Source organism: Chinchilla lanigera, unplaced genomic scaffold, assembly GCF_000276665.1.
Source record: "Chinchilla lanigera isolate Chin_1 unplaced genomic scaffold, ChiLan1.0 scaffold00010, whole genome shotgun sequence".
In the NCBI taxonomy this organism is placed as follows: domain Eukaryota; kingdom Metazoa; phylum Chordata; class Mammalia; order Rodentia; family Chinchillidae; genus Chinchilla; species Chinchilla lanigera.
Window position 1 is genome coordinate 30,174,757 of NW_004955411.1, and position 19,302 is coordinate 30,194,058.

General features: G+C 34.6%; 1 protein-coding gene across 3 annotated transcripts in view; it reads right to left on the reverse strand.

Moving 5' to 3' along the window:
- Nucleotides 1-3,540: 3,540 nt before the first annotated feature.
- Nucleotides 3,541-19,302, reverse strand: part of Hace1 (HECT domain and ankyrin repeat containing E3 ubiquitin protein ligase 1) — an 82,331-nt gene continuing 66,569 nt past the window's right edge. For all 3 annotated transcript variants that reach the window (XM_013510785.1, XM_005377818.2, XM_013510784.1), the window contains 5 exons: nt 17,882-18,013; nt 11,540-11,638; nt 11,190-11,260; nt 5,051-5,164; nt 3,541-4,534 (listed from right to left, as the gene is read on the reverse strand). In XM_013510785.1, the coding sequence (XP_013366239.1) occupies nt 4,432-4,534; nt 5,051-5,164; nt 11,190-11,260; nt 11,540-11,638; nt 17,882-18,013 (519 nt within the window). In that variant the 3' untranslated portion in view covers nt 3,541-4,431. The remainder of the gene's footprint in view (nt 4,535-5,050; nt 5,165-11,189; nt 11,261-11,539; nt 11,639-17,881; nt 18,014-19,302) is intronic.

A 19,302-nucleotide genomic window follows, 5' to 3' on the forward strand; every position in this document is an offset into this window, starting at 1 on the left:
ACTTTTCTTTGTCTTTTAAAAATCTGGCCTGGGAAACCAATTTTTGTTTCACCAAGATGATTCCCTGAACTTTATGTGTCTTTGGTAAGCCTTTATTTACTTAAAAGAACTGAACTTTGTCAGTTAAAAGGCTAAGTTTTTTTCTGTATCTATGTAATGTCTACATTTACCTTTAAAGACTTTTTAACTATCACTTGAATTACAACTGCTCACAGGGGCTGGGGATTTAGCTCAGCAGCAAAGCGCCTGCCCGGCAAGCACAAGGTCGTGAGTTCGGTTCCCGGTACCAGAGAAAAACCGGAAAAAAAAAAAAGAACAACAACAACACACAACTGCTCACAGTGATTTGTGATTATATTTTGGTCAAATATTTTAAACCTTTAATATTTTTTATAAACTTCCAAAATCAAATTCTAAATTAAGCCCTTTTTTTTTCAATATCTGATTAACGTTGGGATTTTCCAGACTGTCTCCTGGAAAGCTGCAAAGGATGTGTTTTTTATCTTGTAAAAGAGAAATACTAAACTGATTATGCTTATCTGATATGACACATTATGTAGGAAGCACTGTCAAATAATGAGTGTTGCTATATTTATATGATGTTATTAATAAACTTCAAAAATTACATGAAATTTATAGCAATCTCACAAGTCATTATTCTATTGTCTTAAAATCTTATAAGCAAAAGAAAAAGATTAATTTCCTTGTTAATTTCATCACTGTTGTAATAAACTCATCAAATATTTAACTATGGCCATTTTAAGTCTTGTTGTCCACAGGTAATTGCTTTACTTTGAGGCTTTTATGAAAACTACTTGCAAGAAATAATCCTAAATTGTGGCATTTTCAGATTACTTCCTGAGGTTTAAGTTAGTACACTAAGTTTCACTACAGAGTACGTTTCTGATAATTTTAAAACCATACCACTCGACTGGGTAAGAATTTCCAAAACTGAAGAAAATGATTTATAAACTTGCTAACCCAACATTAAGCAGAAAAAGAATTAATTAAATACTCTTTTCTTCAGGAAACCCATGGAGCCATAATTCACAGATAGCTTTAGCTAAGGTTCACAATCTTGCAAAAACCAGAGCAATTATTGGCTCTATGAAGATAAGCTTGTCTGGCAAGGGAATGTTCCAATGGGGTCCTTGGGAAGTTTATTCTCGGCACTGGTGGGGTACCAATAGTATGAAATCTGAAACTAATCCATAAATTGGGGGGAAATAGTGGCTTTTGTCGCCAACCAGAACTTCCAACAATTCAAACAGGCTAAGCTTCCCTCCAAAATGTAGGTGATAAGTGCTCAAAAATAATACTTTAATTGGGCAGGAGATATAGCTTAGAGGCAGAATGCATGCTTAATATGGACAAGGCAGGGGGCAGGGAGCACTGCAGACACAACATGACACAGAAGAGGGGACTTAATGGAACATCAAGCAGCTTGAGATCTACTTTTTCCTTATGTTGGAAGCTTATGTATGGTATTTTATAATACTAAATGTTGTACTTATCTTTCCTTTTTAAGTTCAGCTAATACAGAAAGCTGAACTTAAACAGTAGCTAAAGCCAGGTATGGTGGTACACACCTATAATCCCAGCACTGGGGAGGCTGAGGCAGGAGGACTGCTGTGAATTCAAGGCCAGTCGGGACTGCGTAGTGAGTTCAAGGCCAGGCTGAACTACAAAGCATGACCCTGTTTCCAAAAACAGGAAAAGTGGCTGATACTATTTCCTGAGATACAACCACGGAACACATTAAGGACATTTTTCAAGAGAGCAGAGCATATGATGTGTTTATAGAGGCAGCTAACATTGGTTTACTGGCAGCCCAAGTAGTAAATGGCAAGCCTGATTTTTCAAGGATTTCTAACTTGCATGCTTTTCTAGCACACGTCTAAGTTATTATGAACTGTGCTGACAGGCTAATGGCACAACTGGATACCTCTTTAATTTTTTTTTTTTTTTTTTTTTTGGTACCAGGAATCAAACTCGTGACCTTGCACTTGCCAGGCAGGGGCTATGCCACTGAGCTAAATCCCCAGCCCCAGATACCTCTTTATATCAGACAATTCTATAGTAAACTATGACCACCATCACGACCTGAACCCAGACTATGACCAATTGAACTTCAATACTGTTAAACTGTTTATACTGCCTTAAGTTTGATTTGTATGATTCTGATTTGCACAGTTTATACGAGCTCTCACTTCAAGCTTTTGGGATTATTCTGCTGACAGTCATCTTTTTTTTTTTTTTTTTTTGGTTTTTCTCTGGTACCAGGAACTGAACTCACGACCTTGCGCTTGCCAGGCAGGCGCTTTTTGCCGCTGAGCTAAATCCCCAGCCCTGCTGACAGTCATCTTAACAGTACCTCTGGTATGTTGTATCCTCTCAAGTCTTCCATATTTGTATGCAGTCATTCACTGAGTTTTAAAGTTTCACTTCAACTATATTAACAAGAACATGAAGAATTAAACATGTGATATGACACTGTGACTTGTGAATTCCAGACTACGACCAAAAAGTCCATTTACAATGGTGACAAAAAATGACCTTAATACACAAGCTTTTTGTCTAATTTTCAAATTGAGAGGCTGACCCAAAGGGAAAAAAGTGTTGAATTAAACTAAATTTGGCCTCAGTAAGCTTCTGTACTCAGGCTCTTCTGTAACAAACTGCAGCCTAACTTAGGAATACACTCCTGCAGCGAACAGTTAGGTCTCAGACAACACAGCAGAAGAGTTTTACTCAACCACAGGCCGCCAAACGTTCAAGCCCTACTCAAATAGGAAAATGCCAAGGTCTACTCAACAGGGCTATCTCGGTACCTCACTTTCATTTCCTGCCCATAACTGCTTCTCAGCCACACATCACACTGGAGTTCTCTAGTCCTGTCCTAGCTCTGAGAACTGTATGATTCTAGAATTAGAAAGAAAACACAGATTTGCTGTAATTTTGTATTTTAACAAGGTAATGATCTCTTCTACAATTAAAATACCCCAAATTTAAAACATTAACTTCAAGGGGCTGGAGATTTAGCTCAGCAGCACAGCACCTGCCTAGCAAGCGTGAGGTCGTGAGTTCGATTCCTGGTACCGGAAAAAAAAAAAAAAAAAACCATTAACTTCAGTTACTCCAAATCAAGCACTTGAACCTTAATTTCAGAACCGTATTTTTAAGGAATTCCATCATCTGTCAATACATTAATTTTTTTAAAACGTCAACAGAACAGGACCCAAAATAACCAAGAAAAAACCTTGTATCATTTTGGGTCCTGTTATTTTCAGTGTATATCTCTTGGCTAAATAGCACTATAACTAGGTAAATACACTGGCGGCTTGTATGAGAAAATCTGCATATGTCATTCTGTCAAGTAATGACACTGGATTCTATTAGTTTCCAGAGGCAATGTCCTAAACATTACAAATGCTTCTGTTAGCAACTGTGTGTTCCTAACTCTGGTAAATGCGTGTTCTAATACCCCTGCCATAACTGTCTAGGGTATCTTTTCAAAACAAAAACAAACAAAACAACTGATTAGACCATCCAAAATTTAAAAACCCAATGCTCTGTATTTGGCACTATCACTTATATATAACATTTTAATCACAAAAAAACAATTTTAAGAAATAAAACATTACATATTTAAATTATAACCTGTACATCAGATTGCTTCCTCAAATGTTACCAGAACTCACAATGAATGTAATAAAAAATATGGAAAAGTATTATATTTAAATTTTACCTTAAGTTCAAGTTGAAATAAGGCATAAGAAAAACCACAACATGTACATATGGAAACTGACTACTGAAAGATGCTAATTCATATAAGATTTAATATATAAATTACATGTCATTTCATCAGCTGTTTCTTAATCACATCAGTCTAAATTTTACATTATAAAGTGCTAAAAACCTAGAAAATCATTGCAATATAGATACAATGTGGGAAAAATACATATCTGTGGCTTTATACACAATCTAAATTAATTCTTTACAATTATTTTCCAAATATAAATCATACTTTACATGCAGTAGAACATACCAACTGGATGTCCTCATATATAGGAAAATAAAGAGAAAAATACACTTTTAACAAGATAGTTACATACAGAGGCGGAATGTAGAACAAGATTTTGCCTTAACACAATCTTGGATAAGACTTAAGAAACATGAAAAAGGACACTTTATACTACTTTCAATTAGCAGTTTTTAAAAATGTCTGCAGTAGTTTTCTATTTTCTAATTATATCACAAAACATAAAAGGGAAAAGAGAAAGAAAAACAGAAAACCTGATTCTTTATGAATTTTAAACATCAGCTCTGCCTACGGGTTGCACTTAGGCTACTTTTCTGTTGACAGTTTCCTAAATTGCTTCTGCCACTCTGCATTGTGCATCAGTAGTCAGATGAGTTTTCCAGGCTTCATTAGGCCATTGTGTAACCATAGCTGCCACAGTGTAGAGCCACAAGAAGTCTGTCCTTCAGTATTTCTTTACTCGGGTATTCAGGTAACTTGAGCATGTTGATGCTTTAAAAATACATACATATACCATCATTAAACAGAAAATCTATGAGATTTCTGATTGTTTTATCTAGCAATGAAAAAACTACTCATAATTAACATAAAACTACTCTCTCAAATTTGCATTCAAATTGGAAAACCCTGAAGTAGTATTTAAAAAGAAGGGGGAAAAATGCTGCACTGCAGTTTCTTTCAGTATGCAAATATAGTGGAAGAAAGTAAGTTGCTTTCAGCTTAAAATCAGTAATATGGCAATTTAAAATGATGGTGTAACTCAGTGATATTTACGACAATACAACTTTAGCGATTCTTGAACCATATTCAATTAGTTGAGGTTTCCCCCCAATATTTTCCCTACCAAAAATGGGGAGCAACAATTTTAACTGCCTATCAATCTGTGATTCCAAACCTCTGATTAGCGCACACAGTGCAGATTTTCCTTTCAATATAGCAGTAGTTTGACCTGTGATCATTTAAAATTAATCCAAACAATTCAAGACGCATTTAAATAAACTAACTTACCATGTGCTTGAAGTTGGTAAAAGATTTGGGGTATATGGCACAGCAGCAATTGTAAAGTTTTGCAATCCACTTCCACCCATGATATTAGCAAAACCACCATGGGGCACCCTGGAACTAAGAGTTTGTATCTTAATTTACAATCATGATAGGAAAAAATCTTTGACAGATAAATTTCAAGTTCTAAGTTTGGGTTAAAACAGACTCAACTTGAATAATGACAAAATGACATTTTCAGTTCTGTGAAACTCCTCACATATTCCTCTTGTGCTCTGACCAGTTATCAAGCTTCCATGGACACAACCTTCCACACTGCCATCAGCCATAGGACAGTTCCAACTGGTTCAGCAACTCCTCTGCTTCGTATTTAGCACGATGCATTTACAATTATTCATTCCTACTAAACTAAACTAGTACATCTCCCTACTAAACTGGAACTGATTTGATGGCCCAAACATGTCACATTTACCTCTATCCTTAGGGGTCAGCAAAATGCCAGGTATCTACAGACATTAACTATTTGTTAAATAAATGAATAAGTAATTCAAGCAACAAAGGCTCTTACATATTATATTCTAAATGGTTTCCTTCTTTGTAAAAAATCTCAAGGCCAAAAATGCTTTCTGTTCTGGTTTATCTTCCATAGTGAGAAAACTACAAAATTCTTTAGATTTCTCTTTCCAGATATTCAGAGTATCAAACACACTTTTCTAAATGTCATGTAACAGACCACAGGAAAACTAAAATTTAAAGTCTAACACAACACTAGAAACTTTCACCTTGGGTACAGGGCTGTAGATGATGTAATTATGACTTACCAAGCTCTAACATTTGAAAGTAAATTCGTATTTCAAACTAATCTGTGTATGTATCAGGACTGAGCAAAAGGATCCTGGAAAAAAAAACTGGTGTTTTTAAAATGAGGCTGTGGGCTATGGATGTAACTCAATGGTACAGCGCTTGCCTAGCAAGTGCAAGGTACTGTGCTCAATCCCCAGGACTGTAAAACCAGTAATAAAATAAAATGAGAGTCTGTGGTGCTTTTGGATAAATCGAACAATGACATGGAAATACTTAATGTCCAGGTATTAAATGCATTTTTAAAAAAGTATGCCTAAAAGTTAAAATGTTTTCTAGCATATGATACATAGTACAAAGTACAATTCAATCCACTTTTAAAAAAATGGTGAACCTCACATAGCCAAAACACTATCTTCTAAAATAACAAAGGTGAAGGCTCACACACTCTGATTTTATTTTTTTTAATTCACCTAGCTCATTAAGTATCTTATTTTGTTCTTTTTTTAAATCAGCACGTTTGCTGTACATAATGATGGCACTTGTCGTGGAGAGCTGTTACGTGTACACAGCACATCTTACTTCTCTTTTCATCCTTTCTCCCTTTCTTCCCCTTCCCTCCAACTCTTGGTCTCCTTTGCTTTTGCAAAACTTCTATCTCCCTGTTTTTAAACTTCCTACATAAGCACAGTACTCAAAATAGTATAGTACTGGTATAAAGACATGCAGACAAATGAAACAAAAGACAGCCCAGAAATTATTTCCTGCATCATGGTTAAATTACATTCAACAAGAATTCCAAGAACATTTAATGTGGAAAGAGCAACCTATTCAACAAAGTATGCTTGGAAAACTAGATATGGGCTGGCGGTGGGGGGACAACAAAAAAATAGCCTGACTGAAAAATGGGTAAAGGACTAGAAGACAGTTTTCTCCAAAGATACACAATAGCCAATGGGCACATGAAAAGATGCTCACCATCACTCATCTGGAGGGAAATACAAGCCTTGTAAACCAAATAAAATTCACTGTTAATCTCTGTAAAATTAATCTTTGCCTAAAAAATTCATAAGGTTACCAAAACTGAAAAGGGATAAAGGTAAGCTATTCTGATTTTTTTTAATACTAGGAATTGAACCCATGGGCTCATGCATACTAGGTAAGCGCTCTACACTAGGCTATATCCCCAACCCTGCTTAAAATTTTCTCTTGAGACAGGGTCTCACTATGTTGTCCAGGCTATCTTCAAACTTACAATCCTCCTGCCTTCACCTCCTAATAACTAGAATTATAGGAACTGGACCACTAGACGTGGTTTGTTCTTAAGTTTTTTATAGAGGTAAAAATGAGAAGTAAATATATCACTTCATTAGGACAAGAAGAGAACATAAGTCTTCACATACTGATTCCTATATAGCATTAGTTCCAGGATACTACTCCCTTTCTAAACATGCAGATGTCCATGCCCCTTTATAATACAGCAAAGTATTTGCATATTACCTACATATATTCTCCCATAATCATCTTACATTATTGAATACAACATACATGCAACATAAATAGTTGTTCTACTATGTTGTTTAGGCAAAATTGTCAAGGAAAAAATCTGTACCTGTTTGGTACAAATATTTTTTCCCAAGTATTTTTAATCTGTGGTGGATTAAAATCCATGACTGCAAAACCCAGGATTACTAAGAAACAACTACACTAATTTATACACAGATAAATCATCAAATTTGATTTCCACTATTTTTAGGAGAAATAAAACAAAGTGGTAAGACATTTAAGGTAGTCTTACAGACCAAAACAAAATAATCACCCTCAAAAAAATTTAAAGATCACTTTTGTATTAACTCTTGTTTCACAATTGGAACACATTTGATTTTTTCAATGTTCATATCAAATAATATGGAAAATTCTTACCTATGCTAATAACTGGGGGGGGGTCTAATGAAAAGGAAGTTAAGATTTAGATGAGGTGAAGTTTGAGCTCAAGGACAGGACTCTGTACTCAGTGTTCTAAGCAGATTCTTTAGCCTGAAGTTGAAGGTCAGCTCTGTGTCGTTTCCTTGCAGCTTACTTGGCTTCTACTGTTTGGCCACATCCTTCACAACCAATTAAATACCAAAACAGCAAGTTCTTTTCAGCACTGCTACTTTCACAGTAGGAGCACTGTGTTACTCTATCAAAGATATTCTGCTGTATCAAAGTAGCAATTTAAGATATTTTAATACTAAAGAACCTGAGTAATTACTTTCTGCATCTGAATGACATACCAACCAAATCATAGGGAAAATATGATTGACTAAATAGTTTTGAGCCACAAACCTTTTAGAAAAATAACAAACAAGCCCTACCTCAAAACCTAAACCAAAATAAAATCTAGATGGCTTAAAACTTGGAATGCAAAACTAAAACTACAAAAGTCAAAGAAAAAATGTAGATGAATATGTATATACATAATCTTGAATTTTTAAAAGCTATTGAAGGATAATTGCTATTGGTTGTTTCCAGATGTCCCTGCAAAGCCTCCTGTAGTCATAGGTGGGGCTTTTCAGAGGTCCCTGGATCTAGGGTGTATGATGCTGGGACCAAGGGTATGTGATTACTAAATTAGTCCACTGACTGGTTTGGCATAGTTCTGGGTAGGATTAAGGGTACCACATCCTAGGTGTGAATGCTACCTGCCAAGGGCAGGTACCCAAGATAAAATATACGAGACAGAAAGAAACCTAATATTCTCACTTGTCAGTTGCTGTTTGCTGCTTTGCTGCCTTCTACCTGCCATGAACTGTTTCTCCTCTGTGATGTCCCTCTGCCATGCTACCCTGCCTGGAACCAGCTGATTATGAACTGAAACCTCCACCAACTATGAGCTAAATAAACCCTCTTAACTCTAGGTACCAGGTACTTTGACTCAGTAACAAGAAAAGTAACTAAGACAATAACCAACTTGGTAACATAATTCAATCATGTTATTGATTAAAATTACTCTGAAATCTATATGTTAAAAAGGTTAAAAAACAAATGATAAGATAATAAAATATCGGTAGTTCATGTTGTTAATATATAAAGAACATTTAAACAGAATTTTTAAAAACTGTGGAATGTTGGGAAAAATAAAAGGCAATTCATACCACACAAAAATTATACAAAAACAGAGGTAAGTCCTCTCATTTCCTGTTAATCTCAATATTAGTACCTTCTAGGATGTAAAGGGACCATATGCATAAAGGTCATAAAAATTAACATACTTTTTGTGTGTACGTGTGATGCTGAAGATTGAGCCCAGACCTTTATACATTCCAGACGAGTACGCTACCATGGAACTATACCCCAACCCAAGAGTGTATACTCTTATATCCAAAACTTGCCCTTCTAAGAATTTGTCATATACAGGTAATCAGACTGTGTTTCAAGGATAAAAGTATCAGAATCTCTTACTTGATAGCATCATTTATGAACATAAATTTATCCATACAAGTAAGATTAATTAAGGGAGCTTCATAAATGGAAGTACACATAGCAATTTTAAAAATTCCACTGATCTACATATGGAACAATCCTTAGAACCACAAAAAAGTAAAAAGTTATAAAATAGGAACAATGGTTTTTAAAAAAACAAAAGTTTACATATATGGAGATAATTCTAAAAGAATAAGCAAAATCTTAGCAGTGATTATCTTTAGAGATTAAGATTAGAGGTGATTATTCTCCTAATCTGAATCATCTAACCTTCCTATATAGAAAATATTGTTCCATTCTCTTTATTAAATTATCCAAGTTTCTGAGTAGTTTTTGGCACCCAGGGGCAAGAAACAGACTGTTTAATCTTGTGTTTATAACTTGTGAAGAGTCATGGTTTACTTATTAAATTAAATATACAGTGTGATTTCAACAATTTTTCCATTTATAGGGCTAAGAGACTACAAAACTAAAACAAAATATTAGTTGTGGTTATCTCTAAATAGCAAGATCATGTATTAGTCTGTTCCCCTGTTGCTGGGATGTAATACCCAACAACCACAAAGAAAGGAAAGATTTGGGTATGGTTTTAGGGAATTCAGTCCATGGTCAGCTGGCTCTAGGCAGAAACACAATGGCAAAGGAACATGGCAGAGCAAAAGCACAGGAGGACAATAATGCCAGAGACCACATCTACTACCCAAGATCAGGCAGTCATTCATGACCCACCCAGATAATAACCAGAAGTATGATATACTAATCTACTAGGTACCTCTTAACCCAATTAAACTGGCATACCACAATTAGTTCTCACAGATTACTTTTTTGGGATTTTCATTTTTAATGCTTATACTCTATTTTTAAAATAAGAAAATCATGGTCTTTAAAAAATTATGTATTTTACATAGGCATACACTTTCTTTAAATACACAGAAAAAGAGAAGTAAATATATTAAATTATTCATAGTAGTTATTACTGTCAAAGGAATGGTTTAATTTTGTTTCCCAACTTTTAGAAAAACTATATACATTTAGAGTGTAAAAACTGGATCACTTTTTCATGTGTTTTGGGCGGCACTAAGGATTGAACCCACAGCATTTACATGGAGCTACATCCCCACCCACTCCTTATTTTGAGCCACTAAATTACCCAGGTTGCACTTAAACTTGTGATCCTCCTGCCTCAGCCTCACAAAGTGACAGGATTAAGTGACAGGATTACAGGTATGTGCCACCATGAAACACATGTTCATAAATAAGGAAAGAGATGAAATTCTAAGTTTCAAAAAATGAAAATTCAACTTTTAATATCTTTCAGAAATATAAGAGAGGCTTAAATCAACTAGTTTTCTAATGCCTATTATATTTAATTGGTCCTAAAAGTGGACTTTTCAAAGAAATGTATCACAAATTATTTTTTAGGCCATGAATTTTAGCACTCATAAACTTGGTAAAAATTGGAGAAAATGCTCTGTATGCATAAGGAATGTTTATGTTACACATGAGAGAGATGGGGTTGAGGGAGATAGGTAAAGGGCAAACTGCATACCTGTACTATTACACCAAACTAGTAGCACATAAAACACTAAAAATTTGGCTATCACTTATCGCCCTACAGAATGAAAATTACTAAATTATAAAATATACTGACTGGAACTGATTTAATATGTTAAACACTTATTGAGTAATACTATAGATATTTATCTTTAATATTTAAATAAATCTTTAATATCTAAAATAGTGGAAATAGTGGTAAGATACCAATAGTTCAGAGTAGTAAGTGTTTATTCTGGGTACTTTTCTCTGTGATTACTTTCTAAACCATTAGAAGTGATACACATTACACTCTTTCTGTACTTATCATAAAAGCACTTCTTACCTGCCAGTAACAAACTGCAAGAGAAGAACTCTCTCTTCTTGAGTAATATCTTCCACAACTTCCCAGAACCACTAAAAGTAACAATGAAAACTTAGCTCATATTTCAGAGCAAATGTAAACTTATTAATACCAGAGAACTATGCAATATTCATAAAGCATATTTTATTCTATGAAACTCATTTATCAAAAATGATTTCACACAAAGCTTTCATATGCAATATTCCCACAAGAAATATTTAGGGGAAACTTTACTATTGTTAATGAATGCAAGTTTTCATCTAATAGTGCTTAAAAGTTTACAAAATTAAATGGCAAACCTAACCTCATTCTAAGGTCTAGAGAGATTTTACCTGAATAACAGGATCTTCTCTTTCATAGCCACTTGTGTATTCTGTGTTTTTTATCCAATCACTCACATCAATTTCTGGCATGCCAGAAAGCAGTAGCTCCTTTGAGAAAAAAGAAAAATACCCCGTTAATCTTCTCTGGGAAAAATTATTACATTTAGTAAGTTTGACTTAATTAGAAACCACCCCCATATAAAACTGCTTTCTTTCTGTGACAGTTTGCACAGTCATCAATAATAAGCACTACCTACGAAAGAACCCTTGATACTGATAATTTCAAATACTGTGAGGTGTTGATGTCTCCACAGTGACTCAATTCCATTAAAACATGAGACTGTATTTTGCATGTTTATATAGGCATACACAACAGTTTATATACACATGCAACAACTATATAAACATCACCTTTAGTTTACTTATTTTTGTTTCTTTGCAAATATATTAAATTCTACCAGAAGACTATATTCTCAACATTAAAGTAACAGCAGACTTCAATAAATACTGGATTAAAGTAATATGCATCAAAAATTCTTATCTTTAGGAAAAAGGAAGTTACAAAGTTATTGTTTTTTAAAACAACATTTATGGCACATATCTATAATCCTAGGACTTGCAAGACTGAAGCAGGAGGATTGCCATGAGTTTGAGGTCAGCCTGGACTATACATAGTGAGTTCAAGGCCAGGTTGAACTACATACCAAGACCCTGTCTCAAAGAAAAAAAAAATTAGCCTTCTAGGAATTAATTCAGACTTTTTAAATTCAACTTTCCCTAAAGTAACAATAAAATACTTTTTTCATTGTTGTTTTCTTGCAGTGCTGAGAATGACACTCAAGTCCTCGTGCAAATAAGGTGAGCACCCTACCAGTCCTCCAAATGATTCTCGATAGGCTTTTCTCCAGGAATATCATCAAACACATTACAAAATCTCAATCATATAAACAAAAGTGAAATTAAGAATGGCCAAGTATTTACCATTGGGCTTTCTAAGGGAAAAGAATATGAAAAGATCTTGTCCACGTCTCTGAATTAGCCCATGTCTCCCAGTCGGGAACAGTGAAATGTGGGAATGACTATCCGCACTTAACTTACACTATGACCTACAACAGCACAGTTTGTTACAAGAGAGACACAAATATAATGTGGCTCAAAGTCATGTCAGCAGCTACTATTAACACGTTCATGGCTGGTACAATATACTCTGAACAAAATTAATATAGGGTAATGTCTGAGACTTTTTGGTGTTTTTGCAATTTATTAACTAGTTCTGAGGGTTCTCTCTTTTCCAAGTTATCGATGTGAAAGTGGATTTTCTTTGTATAATTAGACCAAACAGCACAGCACAACTGATTATATGCAGATGCAAATATTAGAACCCAGCTGTCTTCTAGTAAGCCACTAACATTACAAATGCCTAACTGCTAAACAATACCACTCATCTATTTGATTTTGTTCTTGGAAAAAGCAGTTTTTATTTTTTAAATGTTATGTATGTTAACATGCAATGCATGGCTTTTGTTTTAACTTCAAATGCAGTAAATATCCATTAATACACCCTACATAAACAAAAATTTTTCTTAGAACAGTAGCAGCACAGCAGTATCACAAACATAAACAAATCAAAGCAAGAACATTCAAAGTGATACAGAGTCTCAAGACAAAATAATACGAATCAACAGTGGCTGTTATATTACATATCGCTATCCTCAACTACATTGCTCAGATTACCAGATTTAAGAATGAAAGATTGCTCAAACCATTCTAGGGAATAAGAAAGTAATTCTTCAGTAAAACAGTAGAGATAATACAGAGTTTCACTAGACAAGATGGTAGGAGTTCACCATTGTAATTCCATTGCATATTGCTACCTTCAGATCAGTTGCTCAGACCACCAGACACAAGCATGCACAATCGATCAGAACATAAAAAATTGTAATCAGTAACTGTTCATTTCAACACACCATCAGACATCAGGATACAGTTTTGTTTACGAGGTCCTATGCCTATAAACTTTCAGCACTGTGAGTACAGATGTGTTTCAGTCCTCCTAAATATTTGTGTGTACTGGATGAAGATGTTCTAGTCAGTCTCCCTCAAACACATTCACCACCTCTCCTACACTACAGACTGGCCCCCTTGTTTGCTCACTTCAGGCTGAGCTGGGACACAAGCAGAGTCAGAGGTGAGGGTATTTTCTGTTCCATCTTGCTTCAATACCACATCTCTGCAGTGACCATGTCTGCTAAACTATGGCTACCACCAGAGGCCCTCCCTGGTGATCCAGTCTCTCATGAGGTTCTTAATAGTTCTTCCACCTGCCTCTTCAGTCCTAGTCACAAGTAAGGCTTTCTGTTGTTGCCACTCTTTGGACATCCCACCAGAACTTCCTCATTCTTTACAACTACCTCTGTAATTGTCACTTTATTAAAGTTCCTTGATTTAACAACCTGAGAAAAATCCCATTCCCTGGTAGGACCCTGATACAGATCTACCAAATAGTGTAAGGATGAATTTTATTTGTTTCTTGTAATTCACAAGATTTATCTTTTTTCCCTTTTAGGCTGAAACCTTTAATACTATTAATTATGCCTTTATTATAAATAATTATGAATAAAAATGACAAGTTATACTCTCTCAAAAAATTTGAAAAACCCAGTGAACATCATATTTACTTGTTATGATTTTCTGGGAAGAGGAATAAAAACCTTTGTTATCCTATTTAACAACTGGGCAATATTATTAAATTGACTAAGAGTACATTAAGTGGAATGGGAATTTCACAAAAGCACATATAATTAAAATACTTCAATCCCAATCAATCATTTACTTATTTTGAAAATATATATAACAAAATAACTAAATTTTTAAGATAGAACAAAATAATCGTTAGACTCAGCAATAATGCGTATAACCCACACTGTCAGAATGTGGGTCATACAATGTTCACAGCCATCATCTCGCTTAGCATCCACATGACTCAACGTTGCTATATTCTGGTACCACTATGGACAAATTCCTGAGCAGAACATTAGAAGACAGTCCCTCGCACGTTTGGTAGAAATCCCGCAACTGTAAGGGTATTATCATGTATTGATGATAACACTGCTGTGACTTTATTAAACTGGTAATTATCTCTTGATTTGGGACTGCCTTTTATCCACAATGGATGAGTACACCTCTAGTTTAGGGCACTGGAACTACTAAGTATCTTCTTCCCACTAAACTCAAGACCTGAATCCCTTAACAGAGATATTTGCATAAAATTGTAAAAAGTATCCTCTCTCAGTGTAGCCTTTTCCTCTGAGAAGACACAAAGACTCTACAGCTACTTGTTGCTCATGTTACCAAGAATCGATTTGGCAACAACGACCAAGAGACTGGGCCCTGTGGTCAGACAGCAAGGGTTAGCAGTTCAGCTCTACCCACAGAAGCGGTTCCAAAACTTCTTCAGTCCAGTCTTCTCACCTGAGGTTTCCTGTGAAGATTTTACCGATATAGTATTTATATAATGTCTAGCAAACACCAAGTGGTTAGTATCTGTCAACACTGTTATCACTGCATAAATCATGGCCATGACTACAGCGTAAGTTATCCCAAATATTACCATCAAATCAGATCAACTTAAAGTCAGAGTCTAAGATAAACTAAGAAACCTCACCTAACTTCTAGTATGAAATGCACAATTAAACACTCAGCAGAGGCAGAGCTGAATGTAAAGGTTAAGAAATAAAACCTTATAGGAAAAAACACCGGAAAATACATTCATTACCTTGGAGTAAGAAACTGCTTTTTAAACAGGATACAAAGAACCCCATCATTAAAAAAAAATTATATCTGTGTGTGTGTATACAATTTTTTTATTCACTGAAAGACAACAGAGTAGAATATATGTTCACAATAACAATATCTAAGAACCCTATAAATCAGTACCTACAAAACTAGAAATAGAAAGATAGACAAATTACTTAAAACAGAAGTGTTGAAAACAGAGTACACAAACAGCCAATAAACATAAAAGGTGCCTGATTTCATTAGCCACCAGGGAAAGACAAATTGGTATCATAAGGAAAGAATACTGAAAACCAGAATAGTGAAAATGAAAAAGGGAGAAATATTTTAAAAAATTGAGGATGTAGAATACATAAGCCCCTCATACTTGTTGGTGGGAGTGTAAATAGACACATAACTTTAGAAAACTACCCGCTAGTACCTGTATCTACTACAGCAGTTCTACTCCCAGGTGTATGTATATACAACAGGATGCACACACGTGTTCTGCCCGAGACACGCACCACCATGACTGTAGCAGCACTACTTGAAATAGGCTGGAACGCAAAGAACCCACTATGTGTTCAAGATACAAGGACACTGACATAATATAATACTACACAGCAATGAAAATGAACTAAGTACAATTGTATCCGATAATATGAATAGTTCTCACAAATAAGTTAAGCTTTTTTCCATTTATAAATACATTTCAAAAACAGGTAAAACTAATCTATGATTTAAGGAGTCAGGACAAGGATTATACCAGAGGGGAGACTGTGACTGAAAGCAAACGCAAGAAGGACGCCTTAGGTGCCGGGATTTGTTTCTTAATCTAGGGGCTGTTTTCACTGTTCAGTTTGTTGAAACTCCTTCGGGCTACACATTTACTACGTGCATCTTTTCCTCATGTATGTATCAATAAAAAGCTTCATAAACTTATCAGTATCAGTAAATTTCCTGGCAACTTTTTTGTTAATTATCTTTGTTATAGCTGTTTGTGCTATACATAGGTCCAGAAAATAACACAATTCTCTGTCTTAAACTTCACAGTGCTAATTTATTTTTTTATTTTAAAGAGGAAAAAAACACTAAAAACAATGATACAAAATTTCAAACCAAGATAAAAGGAGAATAACAATGGGTGCTACACTGCCTATTGTTATCTTCAAAGTAGTTATTCCACAATGCTAATTTAATCTAAGAACAGTACTAGAAAAGTCAGATTTTAGTCATGTCTAATAATAGCTCATCACTACATCATTTTTAAGTACTAAAAATAATAAATCTTACAGTTACCTACAAATAAATGAATCTATGGCAAATAAAGCCATTAATATTAAAGTAAAATCAAAACACTCAAACCGTAAATTTAGTAAAACTTAGTCACAACAGATTTCAAAATTAGCAAAATTTATTCTTTTTTATAACAAAGATATACTATAAAAATTGAAATACTGATATATGTAAAATTGAAGGAACATATCAGCATCCTTATTCACGTGGTAAAATGAAAAGGCCGAGGGTAAAATAAAGTAAATAAAGTAAAACAAAAACCAAAGAGTGCTCTTCCACTGATCTGGAATTTACTATTACTAATTATAATTTTTAAAATAAGAAAACAACTATATTCTATTTAAAATACTGTGTTTTATTAAGCGTTTAGACAACTCAGAGAGTTTGAAAATAATTATTACCAAAAAAATGAAAAAGCCAATCAAGAAAAATCCACACATAAATCATCTGAAATTAGGAATCCTGTTAGGTCACAGTAAAAGGCAGATAAAGAAACAAGTATCTACCAGGAATTAGATGACTGTAAAGAGAATGGACTCTACATAAGTTTACAGTATAGAATTACAAAATTATATATACGGTAAAATAAGAAGCTGGAAAAGATTACACAAATACAAAAAGTCTATTTTTTGGAAGTACAAGAAGTTAGTATTGGCATCATTTATCTGGTCAAATAAAAAAATTCAGAAATAATGCAGAATACTGTCATCAACATCTTCAAAAAATATATCCCATATTTGTATATCACCATCTCACCCCATTTCACATAAAGGAACTGTTACTTTGCTTGTCAAGCTTAAGAGAGGTTAGTTGGGCACAGTAGCACACACCTGTAATCTGAAGGCCAGCTGGAACTATATAGGAGACCATGTCTCAAAACAACAGCAAAAAGAAGTCCAACCACCAACCTTATTTTTTAAAATCTCTAACCTTGACTATTAACCACTTAACAGTTCACCTGAGCATCACTCAGGCAGCCCTTTTGCTTACGTACTATCCCAAGCAGCGCAAGGTGTCATTTCAACCAGTTGATTTCTGTATTGAATAAATTTGATTAAATGGTCATTTTTATACTTCCTATTATCTTATAAAATTAACAGGGGAAAAAAATGCAATTTTCCTGTACTTAAATAACTGGAATGGTAAGCGGTTAAGCCATACTGCCTCATTATACCTTATCCCATTCATTAGCATACTCTAAAATCACTTCTGAATTATATCAACTGGAGTTTTCTGTTCTTGAGTATCAATAAAAAAAAAATCATGCTTTTCCTTTCTTACCAATTCATATTCATCAAAAAGCTGTATGAGAGAAGGTGGAATGAACATATGAAAGCCTTGTAAAAAAGCACTGATCTGAGGCTGAATGGCTCTTGTCATTCGAAGTTCAGTAACAAGCTGGACATACTCCGCCTACAAAAAAGAAGTTTCTGTGATGTTTTCTTTTTTAGTTTCACATATTAAGATAATGCTAATAATAATAATAATTCCCCCTTTAAAAGGTAAAGGCTTAGAATCATTTTGGTACCAATGTCATACATCTCTGCAAACCAGCATACCACCATTCACTAAGCCATTCAAGCCAAAATCCTAGTAATCAATCCATAGCTTCTCTCATGTCCTGTATCAGTGGGTACTACCACATCTGCTGTTAAAAAATACTTCCAATCAGATACCGTCTTATTACCTCCATTTTTAGCACTCTGGTCTAAGCCATCATCATTTCTCAACTGCATTACTGTAACATCTAGTGTCCATTCCCACTTCCCCCTGTACTGCTGCTTCTTCAAACCTCAGAGTGGATTTTAAAGTTACAAATATATAATTCAGATTGCATGTTTCAGCTGAGAACTCTACAGTCACTTCCCATGACACTGAACATTAAATCCAAACACCTTTTCTAGTGTTTAAAGTCCTAAGTAAGATAGATTCTGCTTTACTTGCTAATTCTACTTCCCATCTGCTCTTTCCCTAGTGTGGAACCCAATCTTGATTTCCTTGGCCTTCTGACTCTTCCACAAGCTTTATTCACTGTCTACTAAGAGGTGACCAAGTCTTTGGGTGGCAGTGTAGCTCAGTGGTAGAGTACTTATCTAGTAGGTACAAGGCCCTGGGTTCGATCCCCAGCACTAAAAGCACACAAACACGTGCACACACATGACCAAGTCTTTTGATCCTTTTAAAAATAATCCCTATTTTACTAAATCTAAGTCTACAAAATGTTTTAATAGATTTTTGAGTAGCTGATTGTGACACTGTCTTGGGATCACAATATGACTAAAGAAAGGAAAAACAATAAGTAATAGAAGTAGAATTCCAAACCAGATTTTCTGAACCTAGAGATCCTTCAGAACAGACCAAAATGAAACTACAAAGACACATTATAATTTTCAACAGGAAAATTTAAAACAAATACAGGTACCAAGATTTTATAATAATATGCACAGAGGAGATAAAGTAAGAAACCAAGAGATCTGACTGATAGAACAGAACCCAAAGGCATGTACACAAAACTTAAAACATTGGCATTTCTTCTTTTCTGTTAGAACACTTTAATACTACACTTTAAAAATGAAATAATGATTAACGCAACTATTATCTGGATTAAGCTTATATTTCTAATCAAATTTTTCAAAATGCAGATGCCTGATTTATAAATCAACTCAATAACAAGACTGCTTTAGAAACCACCTCAGCAGAGC